Genomic DNA, 16,419 nt, shown 5'->3' on the forward strand with positions numbered 1-16,419 from the left:
TAGGATCACAATGTCCTCAAACCACTCCTGAACCTTAATGATCATCGCTTAGCCAGCAGAGCTTCAAGGCTACAGGAATGGATCAATGAATTGGAATCCACTGTAACTGCTGTGAGTCCAAGCTGACTATAGCTGCTATCCAACATGAACAGGGGGTGGCTAATACTCTTGGTTTGCTCACGCAGCTTCTTCGCCCAGCTCACCTAAATCCTCACACCTCTAACTGATCTCACAAACCACAATCTATATGGGCCAGTTTCCTACGCAAAGTAGCTTATCAGAGGCTTGCAGCTCAGACCTGAGCATTGGTATTTTGGTAAGAGATAGAGGTCCACACTGGGCCTTCTTGTCACCAAGGCAGGAAGAAACAGTATTGTTAAAGAAAACTGTCCCACTCTCCTAATCTGAAGGCCGGAGGCACACCCTCTCTCTATTTGGGCTTTTTCTCTCCGATCTATCACAATCTGCAGCTCATGAGGTTTGTTTTATGTTTTATATTGTTCCTCTCTGTCTCACTCTCCTTCTCCTGTGATGATGGTGTGTTTTCACCTTTATTGAGGAAGGTTGAGACTCAGGGAGACAACAGCACGTTATGCTGGATTCGCTGTCCAGCTGGAAAAACGCTTTAAAAAAAAAACATGCCGGTCATATTGTTTGGCAAATCTATGCTACTGAACAAAGTGTTTCAAGCAAAATATTTTAGAACTTGCAGATACATGGAACAGGCCACATCATGTTGTCCTGGTTATAGTTATACAGTTAGTATAGAACAGTTATAGTTAAATATATTTTTCATAAAAACACGGACATTTTGTTCTAGATTTGCTGGAGTTAAAAAGGAAGCAACAAGAAAATAGCATGTCAGCACAACAGTATTAAATAAGATGGTAGGAACAAACTACACCTACGGACCTCTAGATGCACTTTTTCAAGGTCAGACTTGAGATGTAGCAATGATTGGGCTTGGCAGGCATCCAAATTTGTTTTGAAAAACAAAATTTACCACATGCCTGTGACCTGTGGGTGAATATATGGGAACTAAAACCACCCTTCTGCGTTTCACATCGCCCAGTTAAACCAAAACATGACAAAGATTTCATCATTTCTAAAACTTCCTGTTTTGTTTCAAACTCAAAAAAGAGGAAGCAAGAGGAGCACCTGCTACACCGAGCGGGCTATAAAAAAAACTACAAGGTACAGTATGAAATCTGTGACATGCAGATTAATCTTTAGGAATTCAGATGGGGCAGGAGATAACGGAGAGATGATACTAAAACCTCTGCAAGTGCACTGATTTGGTGATTTGAAGGTCAACAGATATGTATGTGTAAGCTATAAACAATCATTGTTCAGACAGTATTTAATCTACTACATTTCAACATGTTGTAAGGGCCAAATGTAAAAACCTCCACTTTTCAACCAAATTTAGCACAGTTTTAAACATCTAGACATATTTTGCCCTGAAAATCTTTAAATCACTGCTCACTGGGCAGACAGGTTTGCTTAAAAACAACAACAGTCACTTACACCCTCCCCCTCAGTTGTTCTGATTTAATTGTAAACCCCGACCAGAAGCAGTCTAATTGACAGATATTGCATTTTGTTTCTTTAACATGCTGAATCACTCAAGGAGGGAAAAGGAAAAGCTAAATCCATCACAGCTCCTCTTAACTAAGGCGTGGCGAGTCAAGTTGCCTCATCAATCTTATCAAAACAGCAGCAGACGCGGTGTCACTCCACGTCTCGGACCTTGCATGCTAACAAACCTTTTGCTAAAGGAACAAATGAATATGCAAATAAGTTTAGCAGGAATCAAGTCTGGCTGATTGGCAGTCTTCACGCTTGGGAGGGTCGAGATGAGAATTAGGCATTGTGGCCAGGAAAGCTGCTCTGTTCAATTAGCCTTCATCTCCACCTGGTAGGTTTTGACATCACACTCCAGTAATAGTCTAATATACACATGTAAGCCTTCAACAAGAATTAGTACTTTTCCCTCAACGCTGCAAAACAGCTCTCCAGCACCGCTGCCCTCAAGTCAGTCAAGACACAAACCTCCACTTCAGCCCTAAACAAGCAACCTCACCCACTGATTAGGGGGTCGGCCATAATATTACATGCTGTTTTCAAATCTAACAGACTGCTGCGGCTACCTGGATAGCAAAGTGCATATAGACTGCAAATGAAAAAGCAGGAGAGGGCACCTGCAGACACACATCAGGACACCATCCATCTGTTTTCCACAGGGTTTCTCCAAAGCTTTTCAAGAACTTTTTTTATAAACCACACAGAATATGATTTAACACCCGTTTCATGATCATACCATCCAGAGCATTACAGTATAATGGAAATAACTGCCATACAGTTAACGCCTCTCTAAAAGCAGTTTCAAGAAAAACTGAACATTATAACCTTCATGAATGTCAGATTTATTTCAGGACTTTTGTATTAGACAGTATTAGTTTCAGTTTGATGTGCCTAATAAACTGGCAGCTGAGGGTAGGTCTGATGAAAAAAAAAAAAAGATTTAACAGCCTCCTGCTCAATCCACTTACACACCAGTCTCACTTTCAGTTTATAGGCGTGTAGCGATTCCTGACAGCGAGCTATCACAGACAAAAACAATTTATGTATGTCATGTCTGCCTAACACAGGCACGTGAACATGTTTATGACTTTTTTAATTTAAATTTACAACTTTTTAACACCTTTCCTTTGGAGGGAAATTAATTCAGTGCTTTTTAAGACTTTAAGACCCACAGATGCCCTGTTTCCAGACTGCAGTTCTTATCCTGTTTGTGGTCATAGTGGGCTAAACCTATCCCAGCGTGCACTGGGCAGGTCAACCAGTCTATCACAGGACATAAATTAAAATGGACAAACATATTTACAAATATAGGTAAATAGTTTTTTTTTTTTCCTCAAAGAAAGAACTTGTACCGCAACATCTAAAGCTGCATTCTAGTGTGTGTGTCGTCTGGGACTAAGTACAGTCGTAAATCCCCAAGTTGAGTAAGGTCAGAATTTGGGGGGAAAAGGAAGCAAGTCATGAACGACGTGTTATAGTGTGTTCTGATACGCCAAATATAACCATGACTCCGGCCAAACACCCTGACATCTAAGCAGTGACGCACTTGAATTGATGAACGAGATTCATCCCCTGAAACACAAAGGAAGCGGGAATGAATGCAGAGTCAGCAGAAGGATGCGAGGCCTACCACAACCACCTTCATACGTGGGGTTTTTTTGGTACAAGAACATGTTGGTGTTCTCACAGGATTTGCAGGACACCCATTGCTCCTCTTTTGTAGTCATTTTATCTGGACAGTTGTTTATTTCTGTTTTTTTATTTCTACTTCATGTCATATTTAATACCCATGGCTTACTACTGGTTCTTTAAAACACTGAATATATCAGAATATAGTGAAAAATGCCATGATTACCAGAGCCCAAGGTGATACCTTCAAATAACTTGTACTTTTTCACATAAGTCCAAAACACAGATGTTTGACATGTCATAAGCTGGAACCAGCAAATGTTTGGCATGTTTGATAAATAACTTAAACAGTTAATTATTTATCAGAGTGTTTGGTAATTAATGTTTTGTTCACTGATTCATTTAAACAACAGTTTCAGCAAAAGTATAAATTTATATTTTTTTATTATTGTTCCACATATTCCCATTTGGGAAGGCTGCGTTTTCGTACGAACAGTGCAATGTTCAACAGCAAACAGTGTCTTGTCATTCAGATACTTGCTGATTAACTGTAAACGTTTGGAGCCCAGTGTATTAAACATGGTTGATAAAGTAACTTCAACAGCAAGAATCATAATCTACAAAGAGATGAATGCAGCCTTAGAGTTCAGGAGGCACTGGTAAAAAAAATATAAAGGAGCTTTAATAAAAGCTAACCATACACACTGTTTGGTGTCATATACACGTGTATATATCGTGTATAATAATAATCATCATTTCCATTTACCATCTAAACATCCCCAGCTGTCACTAATGGAAAGGCAAACAAGCCACTTTTTTTTCTCTGTGTGAATGAAGAGACATAGCGAGGCTGAGCCAAATCACTCTGCCTTCTGCTTATTATCGTCCTTTTCCTACTTCTCTGCTTTCAATACACATCGAGCCAAACTAAATAACCTGATGCCTTTTCACACATATGCTAATACTAAATAATCCTGCCAGTATCAGGGGCCGGGTAATTGGGTTGCCTCTTCTCTCGCCTCATTTGAGTCCATTTGCTGACAGGATTACAGGCTATTATCCCTCAGGATCCCTTAGGATCTCCTTAGGCCTTCAGATGGCCAAAACACACAAACAAATGGCGTGTGTGTGTGTGTTTGTGTGTGTGTGTGTGTGTGTGTGTGTGTGTGTTGAGCTCTCTGCCTGAATACTGACTGTCATAGCACAGCTGTGTCATTTCAAGTTATCATCATCTTCTATCATTATTGCTTTCTCTGAGGATGCTTCAACCTAAGTAGAGCATACGCCCCAATCTGCAGCACAAATAGTCCAGGACTTCTGTCCTCCAAAAGCCTCTCAAAGGCTGAGAAAGCTTTCCAGTGAATGGACGCTCGATCAGTGCAGCACAGCAGCTGGAGGAGGTGTGCATGCTTCTGACAGGTAGGGGCAGGCCTTTTGAATCCTTCAGGTTTAATGAGTTGGTCAACGACTGAGGACATGGCATCGTATTTAAAGAGTCAAAGCAACAACAGCTCTCCACGCCATGAATGCCCAGTTAAGAAAAATTCAATGTAATTAAAGGGTCAGTTCATCCTAATCTGAAAACATATATTTTCCCACTTAACTTTAGTTACAGCTTTGCCACTGAGACTCCTGCCACCTCCTCAATACACCGGAGGTTGATGGCAATTTGTTTGTGGTGCCCACACCACAACTGACTCATTTTTGCAGCTCTAGTGCAGACTTGAGAGATCTGGATTCACAAATTCATAACAACCACTTTCAACATCAGATCAAACAGAGACTCACTCACACTGTGTATGTGAACTCACCCTCTTGCTGGTGGTTGAGGATCATGTTCTTCAGGGTGTTGCAGTCCACCGCAGGCAGTCCGTTGTCAGTGTAGGCAGACGGCCTGTAGTTGACGTCAGATCTGGACCGGTTGTGTCCCTTCTTGAAGGCTGAGTTGGACGAGGGGTTGGCGGTGTTGTTGGTGCACTCCTTGGTTTGGGCTGCCAGGTCGTTGGTGGAGCGAGCCCGGCTTCTCTTGCCGTGCCTCAAGCCCATTCCCAGCCCCAGCACGCTGAAATTGTCAGCCCAAGCCAGGCCTAAGGGCCCCACCTCTGGCTGCTCTCCAGCCAGCAGGCTCCATACGCCGCTGGAGCTCAGCTTTCCCAGCGCAGCACTGGACACCTCCTGCAGCTGCTTAGGCTGCCTGGGAGGCTGGACTTTAACTGTTTGAGCCTGGCTCGGACCTTGGCCTTGTATCCCATCCATACAGTGGATAAAGTCCTCTGTGGCCTCCAAGGCCGGGCTGATATCGCCCACCATGTCAAGCTGCTCAAGACCCTCCATGGCTGGGTCTTCCCCTGGGCTGTAAATGTCACAACTAGATAGTTTTCCAAAACGGACACCAAAACCCTGTTAGCAGCATCCACATGTCCAACAAAGCAAACTAGCTGTCAGCTGGACAAATGCAAGTCTTTTAGGTGCGCTGACAACCTACGAAGAGGTGAAGAAGGTCCAAGCAGCCTGCAGGCTTCACAAACTGCAGTCTGAAGCCAAGTCCCGCTCCCTGCCTCAAGACAGGGCCTTCGTCCAGGGTTACAGTCTTCCTTTTCTTCCTCTACTTCTTGGGGGGAAAGCTACTGCGGCTTCATGCCAGAGCTAAATACGACTGGCAGCAGCTTGGGACTCTCCAAAACGAGCCAATTTGGGCAGCAAACTAAGATACTTAGCCAGAAAGACACACACTACAAAAACAGTAAAATCCCTCCGCTCTGATTGAAGTGTTCAGTGACAGGAAGCAAGTTCTGTAGGGTGTGAAGTCAAAATCGACTCTCAGCTTTATTATTGGTGCTCTTTTGGCCTGTCAGGTGGCTTTGAGGTCATCGGATGGAGACTTTGTGGCTCGACTGTAGCAAAGGGAAGAGAAAATGAGGAACAGCAAAGAGGAAGCATGACAAACAAAGAATGGAAACACAGCTGACAGAAAAAAAATACTATGATTAATATATACATAAAACCAACTCATGCTCCAGGGGGTTTCTTAAATTTGAAACTGAACCCTTGCTAAGAGAAGAGTCAGATAATAAGACTTTGCAATCTCAAGTTAAACAAGTTGAATCATTAAACTACCTACCCACCTACAGCATCTTCATCACACTGACACTGGAGCCTCACAGATTCTCCCTCAGCAATATAGAAATGATCATCCTCCGTCACATGTCCACATGAAATAATACTTGACTTCCTCCCCAGCTGCTTATCACTGAAGTGGAGCAGGCAGAGAGGAAACAGGCCTGGGTGGGGTTCCCATCCATCTGCCTGACCGCCTGTCTCTTCTGATTCTCTCCACTCCTCTGTCTCTCTCTCTCTATCTGTACCTCTTTCTTTCTCATTTGTGCTCTCTCGTTCTCATTGATTTTCTTTCTCTTCCAAAGCACAGCCTCTTTTACTTTTCCCCTCATATCAATTATTTAAAGGCCATTACATCACTGCAATTCAATTTCTAGTCAGCTGGCCAACATAGTGAATATTTAGTCGTGATAATTTCTTAGAGATACAAACGGGATATTAGAGCAGATTTCCCGGTGACTTTAATTCTCTTTATGGGTTTTAGTTCGGGAATTATTAAATTACATGCATTAACGTTACACCAGTACAACCGTACATTTGGCTCCTGCGCAGCACCAAGGCTACACAGTGCTCATGCTTGTAAACAGTGCCAACATTACAACGAAGCTGCTGAACCACTCAACTGATTTTTTTTTTTTTTACAATTTCAAAGAATCAATTTCCATTTAAATTGTATTTCCTGTTTATTTCCAAAAAAAAATGAAAATAAAATTAAAACTGCACTACTCCACCCTGCACCTCTATTCTATTCCAATTCCCATTCATTTTGATGAAGTACATAGTATTACTGAGACATCCCCTATAGTGCTGATCACTATCACTGACCATTTTTTATTAAACAGCCTGTGTGATCACACACCAACATATTTACTCTGACATCATCTGCCTGCAGAAACAGCTCTGACCTAACTGAGCATCGTCATCTAGGTTAGTTACTCATCAATCTCCCCACTGAACTCCTGTTGACTCACACATGCTGTCAAGCCAATACAGCCAACATTAGCCGGGAAAGCACAATTAAGAGAGCTTTTCATCAGTGATGAAGTAAACTTAAGAACAAAGCATGAACCCATTCTCTTTAAAATGATTTTTTTTTTTTTTTTAAACATGACTAAAATGTGACCTGAAGTCAGTGGTCATCACAGGGAAAACAGCAAAAATCACTGGACTGGACATCAGTGAAGTTACTGTACCTCATGTGCTCTATTATGCAAGAGCTATACTATTTCTGCTCACATATGGCTGGATTGAAAACATATTTGTATAACAATAAATATCTCAAATAAACACACATACGGCCGCTTTCACAAAAAGTCTGAAGACAAGAAGAACAAGGAGTCCTGCAAAAGATGGCCTGGCCCCTACAGAGAGAGCCCTTATGTCAACATCATGGAGTCAGTCTGGGACTACATGAAGAGACAGAGGACACTGAGAAAGCCTTCCACCTTAAACCTTGCACAATATTTATTGCTACTTCATCCATATGTGTACGTTTCTCTGTAAACTATATACTCATCTTTTACCTTACTTTGCTTCGGAGCACTAAGACAATGTAGATATTTTTCATGTTTCATGTTTTTACAGGTGGAGTGACAAACGAACTTCAACACAACACAAAATGTAGTAAGATTTTTTAAATATTAAGTAGACAGCTTACATGGAGACTTTGAACGCACCACAGGTCCTGAGATCTACTTCTCATCAGCTTGCCTTGTCTTATCCCTTACACAATCTTAATGTGATACTACTAAAGTTTAAAAAGACTGGCAGCAATTAGAAACGATAAACAACCAGATTCAAGCCTCAGCACTGTTGTGTGTGTTTTTGCCTCTGATCCATATCTATAAACACACAGTCAGCATTTCAGCAGTAAACACTGGCAGAGGTGAAGCCACGGTCAGCCTGAGGGTTAGCCAACATTAACCTGCTGCGTATGTTACCTGGCTGATACATCCTGTTTAACACGCCACACACGCCGTGTATACATGTATAATATCGCTGATCTGTTCTGACATCTGGCCGAACAAGGCCTGTTTTTATCCCCAGCTAATGTGAAGTGAGCCGGCGCTAGTCAGCTAGCAGCTAACGCTAGCTGACCGCTCCATCCTCGAACAGTGTTATTTTAACGCAAGATTTAACCGATCGCTCACCCAGATTCAAACCACGCATCCGTGGATCTGAACTGGTTTTGTCTTGTGGTGAAACTGGTGCCCTGCACAAGCTGTAAAACATAAATCGAGACTCACCTTACTGTGTTTACCATTATGTCATTTGACGGTCCGTCAGCGATAGAGTACTCAGAAGGAAACGGAGGCTTCATGACAAAGGTTCCGTGTAACACATCATGAGCAATGAAAAGGTCCTGCAAAATGTTACTTAAAAAAAGTAAAAGTTTGCTTCAAAATAATGAAGTTGTGGTGGAGTAGAAGTATAAGAGTGGAAAATGGAAATACTCAAGTAAGGCACAAGTAACTCAAAATTATACTTAAGCACATTACTTGAGTACATGTACTTGGTTACTTTCCACCACTGACCAACACTAAATCAGTACATTATTAAAATCTTCTGAGCCAAAACTATGGAAATAAAAATAAATAATAATAATGCATGGGAATAAATACAGAAAAGTATTTGAATCAACCAATAATGAAATAAATCAGTAAATTATTCAAACTCATCAGGTCACATTTACTTATTTTATGTCACATGTTCCTTTTAACACTCCCCCCTGAAAGTACCTTCATCAGATTACAGAAAGAGAAAATAATAATAATACATGAGTAAATATATTTTTAAGATATAAAGAAAATAATTGTTTGAGAAAGGCACAGAAGACAAACTAAAATAACAGGTACCTACAATGGTGACAATAATCTGTACAGTCACAACAGCAATCAACAAATATCATTATCACAGTTTGGCTTCATTACTTTACATTTTATTTTATTTACAAATTTTATTTTAAACAAAAAATCTTTTGACAAATTCAGATTTTAATTTCATGGTGGTATTTTTTTCCTTTAAAGTTTCAGGACATGTTGGAGCTGCACTGAACAGTTTGTTTTAACATTTCTATTTTGTCTTTCATTGCTATCTGTAGTTGTTGTGAAGGAAAAGGCCACACAGGGATAAAAAAAAAAGTTTTAGTAAATCTTAGGAGCTTTTTACATTTCCCTAACACCCATTCTCTGTCTCCTACTAATGTGTTCTGCATTGAGCCGATTTTGTCATACACAGGACATTTTCATTATTATCATTATAATGAAATGGGATAAAAATCCCTAAAGGACGTGATCAGTACTGTGGTTGATAGCAGGAGGTGGTGCCTTTATTTAGTCTCACAAAGAAAGGTCGTGGCTTACATCTGCACAGAAGAATCAGACCAAGATGGGAAGAGGACCAGAAAGTGGAGGATGAAGCAGAGGTGGAGAATAGTTTCTCCCTAATGGGCTGCTTGAAACTGCCCGAGCACCCAAAGTGTCAGTCCAACAGAGAGAAACATCATTCAAGAGAGGGACAGTAATTCTCCTCCAACAACAGCTGAACTGATATATTGTCTCAAATGGAGAATTTGTTCCATGATAAATGATCAATCCTGTTTCACAAGCATAATGAATTGTTCAAAATAATACTGTCAGAGAAATACTGAAAAAAAAAAAATTCTGGATTTTTTTCTTTTTTTTCAGGAAGCGAGTAAATCTGATTACACGAAATATCAGCCCAAATTTCTTATTTTCAGTAGCTCCAATCCAAGAAATATCATCATTAGCTTTCAAAAGCCCATTTGAGAAAACCCCACTTGGACCCCTCCTCCTCATCCTTTCTTTGAATGCCCTTTGTCTGAATTTGTTTAAAAAGTTCTCTGCAGTGAAGGCGAGGAGGGTCAGGTCGCCCTAATGGGCTCTACAATGTTTCTTTCTCTGTAGCATTGTTGCAGGATAATAGTCCTACATGTTTCAGATATAAACTGGCAGATTCCAGGGATCTTCTGATGTTTCTCTTCTGTTTTACAGAATTTAAGTCTGAAAACATGTTTCTCAAAAGCAAATAAACAACAATAGGAACATCTTATTCTAGTCTATGACGTGTTCTATACAAGACAAAAGTTGGACATGGACAAATAATTTTCTGTTTTTAGTGGGCACAGAAGCATTTTTGGTTATTGGAGAAAATTGTGTTACATATTGGCCTTTTTTACTATTTCAATTTAGCTTTAGTGATTTTATTGGTCATAATTTTACGTAACAAAGGCATGAATGGAAGTCCTGATATTGGTGGTTATGACTAAGTCAGTGTCTCTGCTGCAGTGCAGCTGCATCTGAGCTTTAGAAATCCTTTTAGGCTAAGTGCCCGTGCCTGGATATAGGGTTTGATGCAACAAATAAGCATCAGCTTTAGGAATAAGACCATCTCTGTCCATAAGGCTCCATCATTTTCCATCTAACAGCAATCTCACAGCCCCCTTCCCTCGACTCGTGCACTCCGGTCTCTCTCTGTCCTGTCAGTCTTGCCTATTTCCTGCTTTATTTTGATCATACCATCTTCTAGTGATGACTAAATTATGATTAGATTTAAGGATGTGCAGTGCTTTCATCTGTCTAGTACGTTGTTTAATACTGCTCCCCCTAACCCCTCTCGAACCGCCACCCCGACCCCCCAAACACACACAACACAATAGCCGTCTACCTCGACTCACTCAGCCGCTATTGAAGAACAGAGTGGCTGCTTGGTCCCCATGGAAACGTCGCACGTGTATGTGTGTGTTCGGTAAATGTTTCTCCCTCGCTGGGATTAACTTGGACATGCACACACACACACACACAAAACTATATACTGCTGCATTATAAGTCTTTATATGACCTGAGAGGTTTTTAATTTTACTTAAAACACTTTGACACAAGTATGCTATAGATGTATTTGTTTAGGAGAGAGAATGCTGCTGTTATTACTGCTTAAGAAAACCATTACTCTGTGAGGCTTAATGCTCACTATTCACCTGCTAGATGGATAAAAATTGCCAATGTTTCTATTCTTACGTCATTACCAATAATAATCTCAGGTTGTCATGTAAATCACATAGACCTCTGTAAAGTGACAATATTATTGAGAAATCTTGGACTCAGCTTGTCATGGTCAGCCCTGCCATCACCACGTGTGAAAGGAGTCACTCACAGCTCCCCTCAAAAGAGCTTTACAGTGAGTAGTTTCAGCTCCACAAATCCACAACCTGCTCAGCACCAAACAGCAGACAGATACAGTTAGAGGCTAGCTGGTGAACATAGTAGAGAATTTAGAAGCTGAAGAACAAGATATTTACCTCAGGAGTTGGTAGAGAACAAAAACAAAGCAAAGAGAGATTGAATACTTGAATTGAATGAATGAACTGAATACTGAAGTTAGGTTTGACAGGTGGCCAGAAACAGGACTTCAAATTAATGATAATGTTGCTCCATAACCACTGGTTGAGTAAATAAGCAACTGTTTGTTAAGAAGTTGGCTATATCGAAGCTAAGCTATCGAAGCTACCTGAAAACTAACCAGACCACGACCAGTCTACTTCAGAGGAATAACTTAATGATAAGTTAAATTGGACTTATTTAAATCTGCTTTAAGTAACTGAGTCTTGTGCTAAAAAAAAAGCTTAATTCATTTAAGTACAGCGATACTATCTTGACCGCTAATCTTGCTTCATGAAACATCCCTCTACACAGTGAATTTAGATATATTAATATGGCAGCTGACCATAAGAGGATGACAAGAAGATTCAGCTGTTGTGATGTTAGTTTTAATGTTTCAGTGAGGAGGTGAAAGAAAATATGTACAAACACACGTGGGCAGAATGCTGTTTGACAAAAATGCATCAGTGTGGACACGTGTGTGTGTGTGTGTATTTCGTGACTGCTGAACAACACAATTTCAAACTCTGTGTGTGTGTGTGTGTGTGTGTGTGTGTGTGTGTGTGTGTGTGTGTGTGTGTGTGTGTGTGTGTGTGTGTGTGTGTGTGTGTGTTCAACCCTGGCACCGCACGTCTCATTCACACCTAATGATCGCAGCCTCTCACTGGCTGTCATCTCTCCTCCCAGACCAAATCCAATTACTGGGGACAATAGAAACTAGCTCCAGGCTCAGGACTCCATCAGCTCCTCTGTGCTCCTGCTCCCTGCTCCGAGACTCCTGCTGGACCCCTAATCATGTCAAGGGTCCACAAGGGCCGCAAAGTACACCTGTACACACACACACACACACACACACACACACACACACACACACACACACACACACACACACACACACACACAGATGCAACTACAAAGAGAAACACAAATACAAACACATATCACACACAAATGCAAACAAATAAAACTCACAAACAAATGCAACAGTCAACAAAAAGATACAAGCAAGTACAAGTGAGAACATGTAATGTACAACCAAGCACAGATGCAGAAAAAAGAAAAGTAGAAAAGTAAAAGTAGCAAAAGCAAATATGGATAATTCAAACAAGTAAATGCAAATGGAGCCACAAATAAAGCAACACAAGCACCAATGCAAATAGAAATAGACAAACACATGTAAACATGACACTGAATACTGCTAACTTCCAGTGCAACACAATTCAATATTCCTCAATAGACATGCTCATGAAAAGTCTTTCCTAATTTGTGCAAGACACAAACTCATTTATGGCACGTTTCACTTTCCAATAGCTCCATCTAGTGGCATAAATATGAAATAGCGAAAGCTTATTCAAGATTGACCAGAATAAATTCAGGAATCTTAACAACAGAACTTTTAAAAATCAAAATGATTATCAGTTACACAACTTAACCTGGAAAACGCAGCAAAACAATCTCACTTCAAGGACCATTTAGTTGCAGCCCTGGAGCTTTCAGCAAAGTTTGCTTTGAAGCTTCAGACAAAGAGTTCAAAGTGCTCAGAACAAGGAGACTGGGACGGTTTTGACAAGGGACATAAAATTATTAAATCTTCGAAAGGACGCACAGATTTCCTTCTTTTAAATTAAAAGCTGTTGTTTCTGAGAAACAATGACCGACTAAGAATCGACAGATTTCAAATGGGACTGAGTTTTCACGTTGACAAAACTGATTTGGGAGGATTTTAGAGTAAAGAATCACACTACCTCGTTCTCGGTGTTAATTATTATTAGTGAAAATCTAAAAACTAGATTGGGATCTCTCTACAAGACTTGGGCCATAAGGAGGAGGATGGAGGACTCCAAATAGCAAGTGATGCAGTATTTATAGAGTTAACTCGTTTATCTTAAGAATAAGTGCACTCGCATTTTTCCAGGACAGGAAGCGGCTTTACTACGTCAGTCTTATTTTGAAAGGTACAACCGGATGCACTTTGGTGTCGTGGCAGGGGAAAAAACATGGCGAACGCCGGCGGAGTGACCGTGGATGGAGGAGACCTGATGCGACACGCTGAGTACACTCCGAAAACGAAGGCTCGGAGCGACGCAGAGATAGACAAGCGGCTGGTGGGTGTCTGTTTTCACGGCGAAGACCTTTGTGGAGCCTGTAAGACTAAACCAAGATGGTTTTTTTTACCTGCTACGGTTCGTGTTAGGTAACCTCAATGACCGCTAATGTAACCGCCTAACGCTGCTGTTGCATCAGGTGCATAAACCGGTGACTTTGTTGGTTTGTCCGCTATAATATAACTATATTTGTTAGCTTCAGTAAGTTGTTTTAAATTAAATCAGTAGCGTGTAAACAACAGGAGTCAGGTAAACCTAACCTGAACATCAACTGTCACTAGCTAGGAATCCTAAACACAGATGCTGTCCCCAGTCTCAGGTTAAGATTTAGATTCTAGTTATCTATCTATATTTATATAAACATATATCTATACATATATATATACACAGTCTACTTTAAATTAACAGTCTATCAAAGAATAAAAAACCCTTCAGAGCTGAAACTTTATCAATTAGTCGATCAGCAGAAAATTAATCAGGAACTATTGTGAACAAGATAACTTTTTGGCATTTTAGCTGTTTGTAAAATGACCAAAAAATATAAATTGTTTATGCTTTTTTTTCACCCATTTTATAGAACTGCAAACTGAATATGTTTGGGTTTTGGACTGCTGATCGGACAGCGATCCACAGTGAATCATACAGGACATGCTAATGCTGCCACACAAACCATCAGCTGGTTGTGTTATATGACCCGTTAAACCCAGTGTGGTAAATGGTTTTGTTTTGCTGACAGGGAGGGACTCTGATTGCTGTCGGTCTTGGTGTGGCTGCTGCTGGTTTTGCAGGTAAGAACAGTTTAATATAAGATCAGTAAAATTTGCCCTGGTGCCATTGTCTGGATGTGTCTTTGCAAAAGTCTTTTCCAGGTTCTGTTTGGTTTAGAAGTGGTTCATGTGTCTTGTCTTTGATCCACAGGCCGCTATGCATTCCAGCTGTGGAAGCCTCTTGGACAAGTCCTGTCTGAAACTGTGAAGAAGATGCCCACATCAGTGAGTTATTAATTACCCTCCTATACATCTATATCTGATGTGATGTCCATATTCAGTCCTATTCTGCTAAATTTTACTTCTCACTTTTCAGTTTTTTGATACTTAGGATGTGTCACATTTTTCATACTTATTACTATACATATTACTCATGGCAAAGGGAGGTCACATTTTCAGCTTCAGAATATTTAATCTTTTAATTTCCATTGAGCCAGTCCTGACCTCGGCCTGAACCAAACTAATACTAGATTTTTGTCATGACATACAAGTATAATCCAACGTCTATGCAAAGTTTGCTTTTGTATGTGTTGTAGGTGGTTCAAAGAAACACTTGAGGTACCTTAGATTTAGCTCTGCAGAGAAAAATGTGGCATTGTTTCACACTTCTGATTTTAGGGGAAAATTACAAATTAACAAATCAAATGGAACCTGTCCCAAAGTTTGTAGATATTTACAGACTAATGATAATAAGTGCTTTTAATGCTGTTTTGTCGCCTTAGGCTTTCTCATCATATTACAAAGGAGGTTTTGAGCAGAAGATGTCCAAACGAGAGGCCAGCCTCATTCTTGGCATCAGGTAATACAATGGGTTCTTGTTCATATTTCATATAGGAAATTTTATCTTTTAACCAAAGAACCATTCTTCTTTGTGTGTGTTATTATTGATTACATGGATTTATTTATTTTTATTTATGTCCAGCCCAACCAGCACCAAGGCCAAGGTACGTGAGGCCCATCGTAGGATCATGGTCCTGAACCATCCAGATAAAGGTACGCTTAAATTTCTATTTAACCTCTGTGCCACTGATTCTGCTTAACTGCTTAAGTCGCCTTTAACCAAGATTTCCTTTTGCTTCAGTTTATTTACTTCTGTTTGAGCATTTGTATACAAACCCAGTGTTAATGTTAAGTGATGTTTGAAAAGCTTGTGGATGGTTGAGTGTTAAAGGAGAGATTACAGGTGTCATGTTTGTGCGTGTGTGTGTAGGTGGGTCACCATATCTTGCTGCTAAGATCAACGAGGCCAAAGACTTTTTGGACAAAGACACCCGGCGATGACCTGCACTGTTCATTAACGCTGTAAAGACTTCCATCACATTAGTGCATAATCTCAGCTCTGTAGTTCTGCTCCATCAACATCGACATCAACACCACAGCTGGACCTCCACTCAGGCTCCTGGAAGATGACAGAAAAAAAAAACTATCATGACAGTGTCAGTTCTTAAGCTGGTCACGTAACTTATCTGGAACTGTATTTGTCAACCTTGAGGATATATATAAATGTGGACAGTAACTAAGAGTTAAGGATGTTGCCTTGAGACCATGAGTAGCGAATGTTGTACATTGGAGACTAATAGCTTAAAAAGAGAACAGCGTTGCTGCTGCTGGGTGTAGCATTGTATGAGTGTACATATGATGTGAGTTATTGCATAATGATGAAATCTATTTAATTAGAATAATAAATTCTAATGCCTCTAATGTTTAACAGTCACTGAGAATGTGGTGGAAACTGATTTTTTTTTTTTTAAATAAATGTCCTTTGAAAACATAGTTGTGTGTTTGCGTTAAAGTGAGTGACTGTGGCTAATTGTGTTAACA

The 16,419-nt window shown here is 40.3% G+C and overlaps 2 protein-coding genes across 6 annotated transcripts in view; one reads left to right on the top strand and one right to left on the bottom strand.

Moving 5' to 3' along the window:
- plekhm3 (pleckstrin homology domain containing, family M, member 3) overlaps positions 1-8,612 on the bottom strand; it is a 58,024-nt gene extending 49,412 nt beyond the window's left edge. For 2 of the 5 annotated variants that reach the window (XM_041057614.1, XM_041057618.1), the window contains exons 1-2: positions 6,335-6,536; positions 5,025-6,107 (exon numbers count right to left, since the gene is read on the bottom strand). In XM_041057614.1, coding sequence (XP_040913548.1) covers positions 5,025-5,547 — 523 coding nt within the window. In that variant the 5' untranslated portion in view covers positions 5,548-6,107; positions 6,335-6,536. Of the gene's footprint in view, positions 1-5,024; positions 6,108-6,334; positions 6,537-7,987; positions 8,093-8,576 lie in introns of those variants that run through there. The other 3 variants (XM_041057615.1, XM_041057617.1, XM_041057616.1) reach the window with 3 other exon arrangements.
- Positions 8,613-13,702: 5,090 nt separating this feature from the next.
- dnajc15 (DnaJ (Hsp40) homolog, subfamily C, member 15) lies at positions 13,703-16,371 on the top strand. Its single transcript, XM_041057357.1, has 6 exons — positions 13,703-13,831; positions 14,568-14,619; positions 14,750-14,823; positions 15,321-15,397; positions 15,521-15,591; positions 15,809-16,371. Exons 1-6 carry the CDS (start codon positions 13,724-13,726, stop codon positions 15,877-15,879), a joined length of 453 nt encoding a protein of 150 aa, XP_040913291.1. The 5' UTR covers positions 13,703-13,723; the 3' UTR covers positions 15,880-16,371.
- The last annotated feature ends 48 nt before the right edge of the window (positions 16,372-16,419 follow it).

This window comes from Toxotes jaculatrix, chromosome 15 (genome assembly GCF_017976425.1).
Source record: "Toxotes jaculatrix isolate fToxJac2 chromosome 15, fToxJac2.pri, whole genome shotgun sequence".
Classification (NCBI taxonomy): Eukaryota; Metazoa; Chordata; class Actinopteri; family Toxotidae; genus Toxotes; species Toxotes jaculatrix.

What these genes read in the sequence shown, in the direction of transcription:
- dnajc15 (XM_041057357.1), top strand. Translation starts at nt 13,724, where the DNA reads ATGGCGAACGCCGGCGGAGTGACCGTGGATGGAGGAGACCTGATGCGA. An exon ending in CAGAGATAGACAAGCGGCTG is followed by an intron (nt 13,832 to 14,567) that starts GTGGGTGTCTGT and finishes TTTTGCTGACAG; the next exon opens with GGAGGGACTCTGATTGCTGT. An exon ending in TGAAGAAGATGCCCACATCA is followed by an intron (nt 14,824 to 15,320) that starts GTGAGTTATTAA and finishes TTGTCGCCTTAG; the next exon opens with GCTTTCTCATCATATTACAA.